The sequence below is a fragment of the Aulonocara sp. 'chitande type north' Nkhata Bay genome, linkage group LG9, assembly GCF_057382095.1.
Source record: "Aulonocara sp. 'chitande type north' Nkhata Bay isolate Kocher_YH1m ecotype deep benthic linkage group LG9, A_spYH_male_GT1.1, whole genome shotgun sequence".
NCBI lineage: Eukaryota > Metazoa > Chordata > Actinopteri > Cichliformes > Cichlidae > Aulonocara > Aulonocara sp. 'chitande type north' Nkhata Bay.
Genome location: NC_141352.1, coordinates 18,745,750 through 18,761,744, shown reverse-complemented (window position 1 = coordinate 18,761,744; position 15,995 = coordinate 18,745,750). Strand labels below are relative to the sequence as shown.

At 40.0% G+C, this 15,995-nt stretch overlaps 1 protein-coding gene across 2 annotated transcripts; it reads right to left on the bottom strand.

Moving 5' to 3' along the window:
* Positions 1–632: 632 nt before the first annotated feature.
* On the bottom strand, positions 633–10,889 carry LOC147322015 (cystatin-B-like). 2 transcript variants are annotated; one of them, XM_086306295.1, is made up of 3 exons: positions 9,846–10,889; positions 9,666–9,767; positions 633–761 (listed from the first exon to the last, which is right to left on the bottom strand). In XM_086306295.1, the coding sequence occupies exons 1-3, from the start codon at positions 9,984–9,986 to the stop codon at positions 633–635; spliced, it is 372 nt and encodes a 123-aa protein (XP_086162421.1). In that variant the 5' UTR covers positions 9,987–10,889. The 2 variants fall into 2 exon arrangements, with proteins under 2 accessions (XP_086162421.1, XP_086162420.1); XM_086306294.1 differs by lacking the exon at positions 633–761 and adding an exon at positions 8,433–8,873 and having other exon boundaries at positions 9,846–10,807.
* Between the last annotated feature and the right edge of the window lie 5,106 nt (positions 10,890–15,995).

The following is a 15,995-nucleotide window of genomic DNA, read 5'->3' as shown; positions in this document are numbered from 1 at the left end:
GGAAAGTACTTACAGTTCAGTCTCACATGGTTATTGCTACAAGAATGTAAAATATGTTTGATAAGCAATCAAACCTGAACCAAATCAATATGACAGGTCTGCAAATTTTTTAGCTGAAGGGGGGAAAAGTGCATGATTGGAGAAACTTTAATTTTTGTAAAACACTCCAGAAACATGTCTTAAAAAAACATGAAAGGAGTATTCAAACCATATAAACCTGAATATAAAGAATGTAAATATTATTTTGTGAGTTTGAAAAGACATAACATTGTGTGCTAAAATCCATGAATCAATTCAGAGCCTGGAGACATGCTTGCAGCTGAGTTTTACTGCAAACATTGTCCATATCAGGAAAGAGATATGCGTTTGGCTTCATTGTGATAAATGAAGAAATAGAGTCTGCTCCTGAAACTGCAGGCATTTCACAGATCAGAAACAATAACAGAAAAATTATCGGCTTCATTTATTTACCCACCTCGTATTTAACTGATGTAATTTGCCTGCTATTATCTGCCGTATGTTATTATATGTAAGTAAGGAAAACTTTCCCCACATGAAGCAGCAGGTTATTAATGGATTACAATGAGAGCACAGGCTGTAGGCACTGATGCTTTGGCTGGTTCATCTTCCCATTAGAAGTACTCAATAATGTCACATTGACTCTTGGGGTGCTGCAGATCGGTCAGCTCGAGCTCTTCTACATCACATGGGAGTTTCTCGTAAACACGGAGGTGAACATATTCTTCATCTCCCACATAGACCTGCAAGGAAGTACATGGAAAGTTAAAGGAGATGCTTAATGTGCACATAGAAGTGCTGATCATTTTAACACAGCTGTGGTAATTAATGTAAGCCACACTAGCCAAACAACATGCTAACATGTGGAAAAGGAGAATCAATGTCTTCATATATAGAGAGTGCATGATGGCTAGGATACATAGGATACATCTCTTAAGTATCTCTTAAATATTCATACACAAATATTTAGGCCCTTCCCTTTTTCCTGCGTGCTCTCGAGTCTGCCAGGATGTGAAAATACAGGGTGTGAGCTGCAATGTTTGGAGAGGGTCACACATACTTTCAATGAAAATTTAGAGGGCCTCTGCCTGATTAGTACTCTTTTAAAGTTCAAATTTAAAGCTGTTAATGTTAGATGCAAAAATAAAAAAACTAAAAGGAGACTTGAGCAGCAAAATAAAACAGAGAGATGAAAAACTGGACACAAGCAAAAAAAAAACCCAAACAGACAAAATGGGCAATGGCCACCTAACGATGAGGACAGACATCAAAGAGACACAAATAACACAGAAAAGCAAAACCAGTGCACACATAGATCAAACAAGCTCACTCACATGACATCACTGCATTTTCTCGTAAAATTACTCTTTGTCTTGTAATTGCACATGATCTATGTTGTGTCCACTTGCTTGTGTTCTATCCAGCTAGGTCAGGTGTTGGGTTCCTTATTGAACAGGTACCACAATGGTTCTGGTGCATACAGGAATCAGGGCAACTCTAACATTAAACCCCTTCTGCTGTTACTGTGGATGTTGATGTTAAATCTCTGAGCTATCGTGCTTTTATAACTTAAGAAATATTTCCAAGTCACACTTTAGTGTGTCATGCTCAGAATTACTGTTATTCATGCCTTTATTTCATCATGTCTGAATTATTGTAATTCATTGCTCACTTTTCTTAAAAAAACAAAACATTGGGATGTCTGCAGGCTTCTGACTAAGTCTTCTAAGTACTCACAACACGCTGTTGCTAATTCAGTTGCTAATTCAACTGATTCCCCATTAACTTTAACCTAAGATTCTGATTTTGACTTTCAGAGCTCTGCATTGAAGAGCATCAATAAAGTTTTACATCCACACATTTCCCAAGGTCATGTGATCAGGTCATGCTGGCTGTGCAGCATACAAAGCTGAGAACTGAAGGAAACAGAGCTTTTGCAACAGTGGGCCCACAGACTGTAGATCTTTAGTTTTCAGTAGCACTTTTCTTTTTCACCACACTGTGGAACTCTCTCCCACTGAGCTTTAGATATGTGGACTCGATGGTCTGTTAAAAAGCAGCTAAAAACTCATATTTAAACCCTTTTTAAGGTAACTTTATACTTTGTAACTTTAATTACTGCATATATTTTGAGATTTTAAGGATTCTTCTTTTTGATTTGCTTTTTTGTTTTTCTTAATGTCTTAGCTGCTTGATTGAGTGTTGATACACTATTTTCTCTGTGTTCTACAGATACTAGAAATTAAACAATCATCAATAATCATTTCGACAGTAAAACAAAATTATTATTCTTGAAAGTCATTTTAAATAACAAAATGAAACAGAAGGGAAACACAATGAAATGTTAGGGTGATCACTGAGCAGCCTTCTAACATTACCATGAGGTATAAATTAGTTACATTCAGTTAGCTCAAGCATTTATATAACATTAGCCACTGCATGTTAGCCTGATTTTCACAACGACAACAGATGTCTCAAACAAATAGACAGCATGCGTATATAAGAAGGATAAAATATTGGATTATATTTAACACTGAAGTCTTTAAACAGATCTACATGCTGGTCTATTAGATAAGTTGCTAAATATTTTAAGCATTTCTCCCTTTGTCTGAGTAACATAATTTGAATATCAACTCCAGTGAATCAGCTGACTTTTACTGTCTTTCTTATCAGTGAGGCAGGGTGCACGTGAAGCTTCTCCTCTGAAAGCTTGTGGCTCCCTCAGAGTCTCCATAAAACATTTAAAAGCACCACGATGTTCCAGGCAGGGCGAGTCCGAGTTCACTTTTCCCAGGCCGGGAAAAGTGAACATGGGGGAATATCTTTGACTTTCAAGGGTTGATTGATTGAATCTTTATTTTGAACATGTTGAAAAAGTACAACAACATAGAATTAAAAGAGACAAATGTTATGGGTTGTCCATAAATGCTAACCAGGCAGCACCCTCTCAACCTGAGCTGTGGCTGAAAAAGGCAGACAGGCCGGTTCATGTTTTTAATCCACAGAGAAACCTACCGCATACCTTGTGTATCAGCAGCTTCGTCCCATGATTTAACACTCGATAATGGAAGACAAATTAATATCAGAATTGACTGAGCCAGGCTATACAAAGTAGTTCAGGGTCAGCAGGAATCTAAAATGTTCTTTTTTAAAGGAGCCCAGCTGTGCTGCAACTCCCAGGCATTTACATTACTAACAAGCGCAGATGCATTGCGAGCACATGCCCTCCCTGAAATGTAACACATTTTTCTCTTTTGTACATGACTAGTGTCACCTGATCTGATCTTCTTCATTTTGTTGAACACCTTATGCTTTAGCCATGACTTATGGATTTCCTATGTCACTGTTAAAAGCATTTTCAGATGAGATGTGGTGTGTTACGTTTACAACAGTTTATATTTCTCGGCAGTTACTTCATTTTCCGTCTTCGCACGCATCTCAGCATGAAGGCTATGGTCCCATTCACTGAACAGAAACACTGCAGAACAAAATGAGCAAACGAGACAAATGAGTCCAAAGTTCTTTTGCTGTTGACTCAATTCAGATGTCTTGAATTCGATGAACACTGGAGCCGAATGCTTTTAACAAAAAAAAAATACTGTTTTACTTAAGTTGTTTAAGTCACTCCCACTCTCATATAGAAAGACTAACAGTTTAAGGTTGTGAATAAGGGAAGTCAAAGAATTGACATGTGCACATGACCTGATTTGTGCACTTGTGTGTCTATATTACGTTTAGTCTCAGGGGAACAGATGTCTTCTGTATGACCTTATCTCTGCAGATGCATGACTTGAGCCACTTGCTGACATTATCACATTCACAGGGATACTCCCTCACTGCCTCATTTCTCTGAACACATCAATGATGTAATCAATCGCTTAGTGAAGAATCGTTGTCCTGCACGTTCACCTACGAATTTAATAGATCATCTCAATTTCTTCAAACTAAAGATTCGGTCTTTTGAATAAATTGTTAACACAATCAGATTCACTTTCATTCAGAAAGTAAATCTGATTGTGTTGTAGTTGTGCTTCCCTTAACAAGATTAAATATCAACCCATACTTGGAGCAAATATTCCAAATACAGTAAATTTAATTTGGCGAAGTAGGGCATACAGGGAGTGCAGAATTATTAGGCAAGTTGTATTTTTGAGGAATAATTTTATTATTGAACAACAACCATGTTCTCAATGAACCCAAAAAACTCATTAATATCAAAGCTGAATGTTTTTGGAAGCAGTTTTTAGTTTGTTTTTAGTTTTAGCTATTTTAGGGGGATATCTGTGTGTGCAGGTGACTATTACTGTGCATAATTATTAGGCAACTTAACAAAAACAAATATATACCCATTTCAATCATTTTTACCAGTGAAACCAATATAACATCTCCACATTCACAAATATACATTTCTGACATTCAAAAACAAAACAAAAACAAATCAGCGACCAATATAGCCACCTTTCTTTGCAAGGACACTCAAAAGCCTGCCATCCATGGATTCTGTCAGTGTTTTGATCTGTTCACCATCAACATTGCGTGCAGCAGCAACCACAGCCTCCCAGACACTGTTCAGAGAGGTGTACTGTTTTCCCTCCTTGTAAATCTCACATTTGATGATGGACCACAGGTTCTCAATGGGGTTCAGATCAGGTGAACAAGGAGGCCATGTCATTAGTTTTTCTTCTTTTATACCCTTTCTTGCCAGCCACGCTGTGGAGTACTTGGACGCGTGTGATGGAGCATTGTCCTGCATGAAAATCATGTTTTTCTTGAAGGATGCAGACTTCTTCCTGTACCACTGCTTGAAGAAGGTGTCTTCCAGAAACTGGCAGTAGGACTGGGAGTTGAGCTTGACTCCATCCTCAACCCGAAAAGGCCCCAAAAGCTCATCTTTGATGATACCAGCCCAAACCAGTACTCCACCTCCACCTTGCTGGCGTCTGAGTCGGACTGGAGCTCTCTGCCCTTTACCAATCCAGCCACGGGCCCATCCATCTGGCCCATCAAGACTCACTCTCATTTCATCAGTCCATAAAACCTTAGAAAAATCAGTCTTGAGATATTTCTTGGCCCAGTCTTGACGTTTCAGCTTGTGTGTCTTGTTCAGTGGTGGTCGTCTTTCAGCCTTTCTTACCTTGGCCATGTCTCTGAGTATTGCACACCTTGTGCTTTTGGGCACTCCAGTGATGTTGCAGCTCTGAAATATGGCCAAACTGGTGGCAAGTGGCATCTTGGCAGCTGCACGCTTGACTTTTCTCAGTTCATGGGCAGTTATTTTGCGCCTTGGTTTTTCCACATGCTTCTTGCGACCCTGTTGACTCTTTTGAATGAAACGCTTGATTGTTCGATGATCACGCTTCAGAAGCTTTGCAATTTTGAGACTGCTGCATCCCTCTGCAAGACATCTCACTATTTTTGACTTTTCTGAGCCTGTCAAGTCCTTCTTTTGACCCATTTTGCCAAAGGAAAGGACGTTGCCTAATAATTATGCACACCTGATATAGGGTGTTGATGTCATTAGACCACACCCCTTCTCATTACAGAGATGCACATCACCTAATATGCTTAATTGGTAGTAGGCTTTCGAGCCTATACAGCTTGGAGTAAAACAACATGCATGAAGAGGATGATGTGGACAAAATACTCATTTGCCTAATAATTCTGCACTCCCTGTATGTTGGGGGGAGTGATTTAGACGTAAAGAAGGTAGTGTGATGATATATTATTATAAAGGAATTTGTGGGATACTGCATAGATGTGAGGAAAGGTTAAGGTACTATATGTGCCTGCAAAAGAGGAAAACTATTGAACTGGATAATATTATTGTCATTGTCTGGTTTCCAACTTCATATAACAAGAATTTGAGAGGCTGGGGCAGGAAAAATCTCATGGAGTGTTGCGGCTATAGGATTGAGCGCACACACACACACACACACACACACACACACACACACACACACACACACACACACACACACACACACACACAGGTTAATATACTGTATGACATTTAAGTGACAAACTGTAGCCAAAGCCAAATTCTTCAGAGCTTTTCCCCCATTGCTCCCCTCTGCTGGGCTGAATGTTTTCAAACACAGTGGGTTTATTGGAGTGGACGGGCACGGGGTGGAAAAAGTTCTCTAACGAGCTCTCAGTCTCAGACATGGATAACAAGAATGAAAAGCAGGGAGAGAGAAAGAATGACCACTGTCTGGTTACAGAAAATGTTCAAACCGGCCCAGTTTGACTCAGAGATGAATCAGGCATTGACTGAATTGTGTGTGAGGGGAAAGTGTTCCTGTTCACAGCTCAGGCTTTTTAATATGAAGCCAATTACACCCATGCTGGTCAACGCTTGGTTACCTGTCATGTAGAAGTACAGTACTGTGCAAAAGTCTCAGACTATCCTCATTTCTTTATATTTTGCTTCCAGACTTACTTCAAGTCTTCCTTCTTTTAAAGTTTTTCTTTGAACTCTGGCTGTTTTTTCAACAAATTTTCAGACCAGTCCTTGTGCCTGAGCAGTTTCAGAGGAATGGTTTTGTTTGTTAGGGCAATTAACGCTGACATATTAATCATTCGAGCATAAAAAAAACCCACCTAACCCAAGAGAGGAACTAGTTAATTTATCTGTAGGTACTTTGTTACTTGCAGCCTGTTCCAGAAATAAAATAAAAAAAATTGTTCCCATTTCTTTTGTTAAATGTATGAAAAATGACAAGAAAAGCACCGTTTGACAAATATAAAATAGTATTTTTGCACCAGAAGGTGATTTCTAATGAGCTGTTAGCCAAGATGCTGGTATAACTTGGTATGATCTGCAGTTATTAAAAAGATTAGGAAACTGAACAACAAGTGAAGGACAGAAATAAAGTGGCAGACCTAAAGAACACAAACAACACAACAAAACAAAAAAGAACAGCCTACAACAGATTAACTGTATCTGAAAGTCATGTTCTTCAGAAATGAAAAAAAAATATCCAGAAAAAACCCTGACACAGTCGGTCCAACTACTCTATCATTTTTAAGCAAGGCTGAGATTTGTCAAGTTACACAAGAACTGCACTGAATATCAGTGGCCACAGCTCTTATGGAGAGATGAATCCAAATTTGAAGTTTTTGGTTCAAATAATTCTCTTAACTGTTTACTGAAACATATTCCAACTAGAAAGTGCATTTTCTGAAGAAACTGCAGTGTGAATGCTGAAATCTGAATGTATGCACTGAAATGAAATAATTAATGAATATTAAGCTAAAAATGTTGAATGAGTTGGAAAATACAGACTTTTTAACCTGAAAACCAAAGTGCAGAACTTTTGAAAGCTGATGTTCACACAGAAGAAGTTGGAAAATAGCTGAAAACGTTTAAAATGTAAATTAGAAAAATGAATATTAAAAGTTCATATTCTTTAAATCACTGAATGATTATGTCATGGTCCTGAGTCTGCCGACTCAGTGTTTTGTGTTTCTTTATGCTTTTGTTTATTCTGATTATGTATTCCGTTATGATTTGCCATTTATTAGGTTTCTGTTCTGTGCCTGCCCTGGTCCCACTTCCGTGTTCCCTCTGTCTGTCTATGGCGTCACACTGTCTGCTTCTGAATCTGTCTGTTTAGTTTAGTGTCTTGTCTGGTTCCCCGTGTCTGAGTTTCCTGTTTTATTCTGAAGGTCCCCGACTCATGTGAGTGTGTTCAATTTACGTTTCCCCTGTCCCGTCAGCTCTGATTTCTCCCAGGTGTGTTGCCCTCCTGTCTCTCATCCCCTGATTACTGGTGTGTGTATTTAAGCCCTGTGTGTTCTCCTGCCTGTTGGTCTGTGTTCCACGGTGTCCTGTTCCTCGTCTGCTTCTGCTGGAGCTGCACACCTGCCTCTTCTTGAACCCAAGCACACCATTGTTTTCCTTGTGACATTACCAATAAGTTTGATGTGTCACATGGCCCTCTTCTTATTGATGAAACAAAAGTTGTATCCAAGATGGCCGACTTCTAAATGGCCACTATGGTCACCACCCATCTTTAGGAATTTGCCCCATCACATATACTAATGTGCCACAAACAGGACTTTAATATCACCAACCATTCCCATTTTATTACGGTGTATCCATATAAATGGGCCACCCTGTACATAGCACAACTTTTAATTCAAATCTGGTCACAAATACCTTAGCAAATGAAATACTGTTTTGTTTGTTTGTTTTTTTAAATTACACCCTTTGAAATGATATTAAAAGAACTCAAAATCAGGTTATCAGACCTTCATGATTAATTCTGTTACATTGTCCAAAACTGACCAAGTTTATACAGCTATGCGACATAAATTACACTTTAAATACACTGTTCACATATGCGTCCCACATACACAGTCACACTCGTTTCACTCCTCTTTGATAAGTAAGCAGACTTGAACCACATTAATATACAAAGTCTGCAAATTGCAGAGTTTTTAATTTTTGTAAAACATTCCAGAAATAAGTCTTCCAAAAAAAAACAAAAAACAAAAAACAGACAAACATGAAAGGACTATTTTTCTGCTGTGATTTGAATAATCGGCTATATTCTTTTCCACCCACCTCGTATTTAACTGATTCCCTTTGCCTTCCATTATCTGTAGTTGGTTATTATATGTAAACAAGGAAAGCTTTCCCCTCATGAAGAGGCAAGTTATTAATGGATTACATTGAGAGGACAGGCTGTAGGCACTGATGCTTTCACTGGTTCATTGTCCCATTAGAAGTACTCAATACTGTCATTCTGAGTCTTGGGGTGCTGCAGATCAGTCAGCTCAAGCGTTCCTCCATAAGCCGGGAGTTTCTCATAAACACGGAGGTGAACATATTCGTTTCCTCCCACATAGACCTGCAAGGAAAGTTAAAGGAGATGCTTGATGTGCACATAGAAGTAATCCTGATCATTTTATTTTATCAATGTAAGCCACAGCTGTGGGCCAAACAACATGCATGGAAAAGGAGAATCCACATCTTCATATATAGAGTGCCTGATTGTTGTAGTGTTCACAAACAGAACATTTGTTGAGCTCTGTTCATGGCTGACAGTTTATGAAGTAAATATGTGCTTATGCTTCTTTATTTAAGCCCTAGTGCACAGGTGTTGAACTCCAGGCCTCGAGGGTCTAAATTACCTCCTCAACATGTCCTGAAGTTCTCCAGAAGCCTGGTAATGAACTAATCATTTGATTCAGGTATGTTGAAACAGGGTGATATCTAAAACCTGCAGGACACCAGCCCTCGAGGCCTGCAGTTCGACACCCCCGCCCCTAGTGTGCGTTGTGTGTGACAAGCGATCATTCACAAGAACTGGAAAAACCGGAAATGCTCGTCCTGTGCCACACCAGGAGTGTGAGGTGCACTTTGTGTGGAATTTGTGAAATTTGTGTGGAAACAATGATTGAAAGCCTCAGCTATGAAGCTAGAAAATCAATAACAGTTAAAGGTTTGCACACACCTTCTTTTCAAATCACTACATATGTGAAGAGATAGTAACTGAAAACCCCCCACTGATCATTGCTTTAGTTTTCACCTGACAGATCACATTATCAATCAATGCTCTTTTTAATTATATTTTATTGCATGCAAGACCTCAGAGCTTTGCAGTGTTGCCACTGCTCACTGCTTGCATTACAAACATTACCTTAATGAAGTAGTTGGTCCCAGCTACGACCTGTGTTTTGTAGTTCTCTGCAGTGAAAACCTCGAAGTTTCTCCCGGTTTTCTGCTCTGCGAGAGGCTTCATCTGAATAACAATGACAGCAAAATCAATATGAATGACAGGCCCTGTGTGTGAGTGTAAAAATCTCCCGTTTCTACTCACTGCATCACAGATCTTCTGAACTGCTTCATCAGCCTGCTCCACCTCGGTCAGCCCTCCGCACATTTCCACTTCGACAACATTTTGTTGGTAAAAAATGACCAAAAAGCTAATAAACACACGCCAATTCACAAGACTCTGCATTGTGGACCAGCGCAGAGGAAGATGGGTGTTTGTTGGTACAGTATTTGTAAACGATCATGTAAAAAACCAAATAACACAACAGCCAGTCATATGACTTCGCATTTTGAACCGTACCATCAGCTCAAGAACAAGGGGGTGGTAAAAATCAAAAACAAAACAAGCACACTTAGACTAGCACAAGAAAATAATAACTTTTGCCCACATTTTTACCGCATGTGTGGGTTTGTCGGGGCGTATGACAAAATACTCTTGAGTCTGCCGGGAAGTGAAAATACAGGGTGTGAGCTGTGATTGAAATATTGGAAAGGATCACACATGAATCACAGCCTGAGTACTGCTTTTAGCTCTTCCTTTCCGGTTATCCTACTTCTGATACCTGAACCTCAGCCTTTCCAAATCTCCAAAAATTTTATTTATTTAATACAATTATACCAACTGAGCTTAAGGAGATAGAAACAAAGTATTGATTCTAATGAGCTAGTATCGATCAGATACCAATACTAGAGTTGGTATTGATCCAACTACCTCTAGTGCACAGGTGTCAAACTCCAGGCCTCAAGGGCCGGTGTCCTGCAGGTTTTTGATGTGTCCTTGATCCATCACAGCTGATTTAAATGGCTGAATTACCTCCTCAACATGTCTTGACGTTCTCCAGAAGCCTGGTAATGAACTATTCATTTGTTTCAGGTGTGTTGATCCAGGATGATATTTAAATCTTGCAGGACACCAGGGGTCCGTTCTTCGTACGTCGCTTACTACATCCAAGATCAAATGACACATCCATATGTACATCCAAGACCAAATCATCGCGCTAACTCTGAGCTCGCTATTCCGGTTCCCCGAACACACCTGCTGTTGAGGATTAGTACAGCTGGATGAAGTAATGTGAGATCACTGGGTGTCGTAAAAGGGGCTACGCATCGATAGTAGAAACATTGATCGGCAACCCTCTGATTGGTCGGCGAAAATGTCAAATAGCGCGCTCAGTATTTTTCGGCAGCAGAGCAAGAACTCTTGAGTGAGGGATTTCAGGAGTTTCAGAGTTTAATTAAAACGCAAGGGAACACTGCAAAGGCTGCAAAAGCAAGGAGAGAGGGCTGGCAGAAAGTTGCTGACAAATTAAACTCGTAAGTAATTTAATAATAACAATAATAATGGAGTGGATTGATATAGCGCTTTTCAAGGCACCCAAAGCGCATGACAATGCCACTATTCAGTCACTCTCACATTCACACACTGGTGGAGGCAAGCTGCGGTTGTAGCCACAGCTGCCCTGGGGCAGACTGACAGAAGCCAGGCTGCCATATCGCGCCATCGGCCCCTCTGGCCAACACCAGTAGGCGGTAGGGTAGATTTATTATATTACACTATATTATCCAATAAAAAAAAAAAAAAAAAAATATATATATATATATATATATATATATATATATATATATATATATATATGAGTCTGCCTACAGGAGGGAGGTTGAACGTCTGGTGTCTTGGTGCAGCCACAACAACCTGGTGCTGAATGCCCAGAAGCACACAGTCCCACTCCCCCCCCCCCCCCCCCCCCCCCCCCCCCCATCATCCTGACTGACACCCCCATCACCTCTGTGGACTCATTCCGCTTCCTGGGTACCACCATCACTCAGGACCTGAAGTGGGAGCCCACCATCACCTCCGTCATCAAGAAAGCCCAGCAGAGGATGTACTTCCTGAGGCAGCTGAAGAAATTCAACCTGCCAACACGGACGATGATGCAATTCTACACCGCAATCATCGAGTCCATCCTCACCTCCTCCATCACCGTGTGGTACGCTGGAGCCACTATCAGGGACAAACAGAGACTGCAGCGTGTTGTGCGCTCTGCTGAGAAGGTGATTGGCTGTAGACTCCCATCTCTGCAGGACCTATACACCTCCAGGACACTGCGGCGTGCAGCTCGGATCTCAGCTGACCCTTCTCACCCTGGACACAGTCTGTTTGACCTGCTCCCCTCAGGCAGGAGGCTCCGGTCCATTCGCACCAGAACCTCTCGCCATAAGAACAGTTTCTTCCCCTCTGCTGTTGGACACATGAACAATAAACGTACGACTGTTCCCACCACTAACACATGACCCTACGCTGTGTTCATTGCATCATTCCATGTTTCGGCACTGATCACCACCTGCACTCATGTATATATCTTTCTACGTAGCACTTTTAATTCTTATTCTTACTTTTATTTTTTTCATGTCTATATAAGCGCAATTTATGACAGTATGTTTGCACTGAAGCACCGCAGCAATTTCCTAATGTTGTAAACCTGCTCAACATTTGGCAATAAAACCCTTTCTGATTTCTGATTATGTTAAATTATGTTATATTATATCCCCTTTCACATTAGAGCCACAACAGGACCCACTAGAACATGGGAACAAGTAAAAGTGAAATATAAGAATATTCTACAGAATGGCAATATTCATCACTTATATTGCTTTTAGTCTCTTGGAAAGAGACCCTGAAATAAGCTGTTAGTTTGTTCATAACAGCAACTAAGAAAAGGGCAGAGCAAAAAAAAGACAGGTGGTGGTCCTGCACCCCTTCGTCAACAAGTTGGTTAAGTGAATAATACCCTCGCGGGAAAATCGATATCTCTCTATGAGCACACTGTCACGCTGAGCTAAAGGATCCTGTCTGTCCCGCAATATACGCTGAATTCTGAAAACTCTCCTTATCAATCTTGCACCTTCCGCAATGGGTGGCTCGTGTAAACGGACAGGACATGGCTGCGACAGGCTTCCCAAATCCACCTTCGCTTTTATAGCCGTGGTCTCTCATCTTGATTACACGAAGTAATTTACAATTACTACTCTGAAATATGAATTACATCTGTAATAATCACATACATGTAATAGAATGATTAATAGTACATTTCCCTTTTTTAGGAAATGACCTGTATGTATCTGTGTGACATCAATAAAAGGATCAAGTACTGCATTATCTTTAGTTACATTGATGTTATTTATTTATGGTGAAACAGTGGTGGAATATCGCTGTTGCTTTCGTATAAATGAAGCGGACATACCTGCGTGGCCGCGATCTAATCCTGTTTACATAAAGTAAACCTGCTCCCGAGCAGGTTTACGCTTACGGCTCTGTTGCTACGACAGCAAGTCCCGGATGAGCTTCGGGGAACCGAACGATCCAGGATCACGCGAAATCGTCAACAATCAAATCCAGCTAACTTACTTAGCGAGGAACGGACCCCTGATCTGGAGGCCTGGAGTTTGACACCCCTGCTCTAGTGTACACGCCTCTCTGTGGTTTAGATATTATTTTATTACTATTATTTGTCGTTTAAGGCTGTAGAGATTAGATTTTACTGTTCCCTAGTTGTTGTTGTTTTGTTTAGTTTTTTTCTGGGGGGGAATCTTCTCTTCACATGCTTTTAAGTGAGTTTCAGGGTGCTCTGCTTAATTATTACTCTTTTCTAGTTAACATTTGGAGCCGGAAATGGTAGATGCAAAAATAAAAAAAAATTTAAAAAAGAGATTTTAATGACTGCAAACAGCATCAAAATAAAAAATAGGGAGATGAAAATACAGCCACAAAGTGATACAAACTAAAGGAAAAAAATGCAGTATAGACAAACAGCTGAAAATGATGTGTTGAAGGTTGCAATAAGGCCACTATAAGATGGTCAACTAGATTAAATAGTTAATATATTTAAATAAATAAAGGAAGGCTGAATGATCCGGTCAAAGCATGGTGGAGATGTACAAACGATCAAGATGTGTAGACATAACAAGGACATCTGCTGGATAAGTGGGACTAATTCAAGATTACAAAGAAATTCAGCTGTGGCTGACGTCTTAATACTGATTATCTTCTGTATGGACGACCATGTCCATCATTGTAAAACACAATAAATTAGAGAGATTAATAGCCTGAATAATTCTTTAATGTTTGGTTAGATTCTGTATATGCTGCACAAATATGTCTCTAAAAATAGGATAACATGTGTTGGACTTTTGGGAGTCTTCCCTCACACACACATACACACAGAGATAATTCAGACAAGAGTACTGTTAACCTTACAGTTATTATAGATGAAGCTCTGGACAAATATGAAAATAAAAAAAAAATCATCAGAAGCTGCAATAATGGTAAAAACAGAAGTTAATAACTAGCAAGAAATCAACAATCACAATCATTTAGTTTTTTTGCAGAATTTAACTTTTAATGCTTCAAATGATGAACTCCAGTTGTTAGATATTTTAGTATTATGGGAGCATTTACTGGGTACTTTTTTGATGATATTAGACAGAAGATTCTGTGACTCAACAATGCTCTTTATGTTAACCGTCATTTTCTCTTGCTTTGTCAACTCAAGATTTTATGGTGTGAAAGTAGATACTAAGGTTGGAGGGAAAACACCAACAAATCACTCTTTTACTCAGGGCCGGCCCGTGGCATAGGCCGTATAGGCAAATGCTAAGGGCGCCGTCCATCAGGGAGCGCCACGCCAGTGCCACAAATGTTGAAAAAAAAAAAAAGTTGGTACTATTATTTCTAAATACAAAAAATAATCCCACGTTAATTAAAATGCAAAGTAAAGCTTATTTAATAGAAATATTATTTGTTACAACATTACACTACACTGCTGATGTAGGGGGGCGCCACCTAAAATCTTGCCTAGGGCGCCAGATTGGTTAGGGCCGTTTCTGCTTTTACTTATCACTCCCTTGCAGAAGATGTTTATGTGAAGACTATCTGGGTTGTGTCAGAACTCACGGATGTAGGAGACCTCTGTATAAGATTTATAGGCCTTGATAGTGCATCTTACTGCAATTGTAGAACAAAGGATTCTAACTGTCTAGTGTTTAACGGACCTGTCAAAGGTATGTTGAGATATGATTATAGAAGGCGTCTTTCAGAGCTGGGGGACCTTCCTTATATGGGTTTAACTTGAAACTTGTTGACACACGAACTTTCTGCCTATAAATACTGCTGCACAAAAGAATAAAACTTTGAGTTGATTTTGGGAAGGCAACCTGAACAGTCTCTGTATCATTTTGTTCTCCTAACTGCTCCCGACGTCGTAACTAACCCGCTGGCGGCATATCTGAGTGCTACTTGAGAATATATTGCTGAGTGTTACTTAATAATTTTGAATCTTATAGGGTAAAGACAAAACTCTGCTTATAGACGCCCACGCCTCGGGGAAACCCGATCCACGGACCAGACCCGGGACGGAGTTTCTTTCAATTTTGGTGTCAGAAGTGGGATACGCCGACGAAGGTAAATACGTGTCTTTTTTTTATTTATAAGACTGTGTTAGACCTTTCTCAGTGACCCACTTACTAAGTAAATTAAAACAGAAAGACACAGGAAGTTGCCTGTTGTTTTGAAAACGCATGCTAAAAAAGCGAGAAGTTGCTCGTTAAGTGAGAAGCTGCTCACCAAAAACAAAAGAAAAGATAAAATTGCTAGCAATAAATTGAAACCTCAGCTGTGCCACAGCAAAAATACTAGCATAAATCCTTCAAGCGTGTAAACCCCTCTGGAAATCACTGAACATGGGTCAGAATAATTCAAAGACCTCAGACAGGTCCGATGAAAAATCGAAATTAACTGTAAAACCGAAAAAATATATATATAAAGTCACAAATAACGGCTCAGTACGACTCCCACCTCCGGTTACGTGTAACCCACGTCCGCGAATCGGTGAAGACTTCCATGATTACGTATCCAGAACATGTGGAAGTGCTTACGTGACTGATTTTGTCTACAACTTAAGAACTGTAAGTTTAATGCATTCTAATTTATTTCCGGAGCCCTATCCCGAACGATTATCGCCAGAAAACAGGTCAGTAGAAATGTTGAATACCAGGTACATGCAGAGGAGGGGGGGGGGGCTAGAGGGGCTTGAGCACCCGCCCCTTTCCTGATGGGTGCCCAAGGTGCCCTTTTGTTGAGGCAACTTTAAAAAAAATAATTTTTTTTAAATGTGTGTGTGCGTGCGGAGTCCTGTCTGTG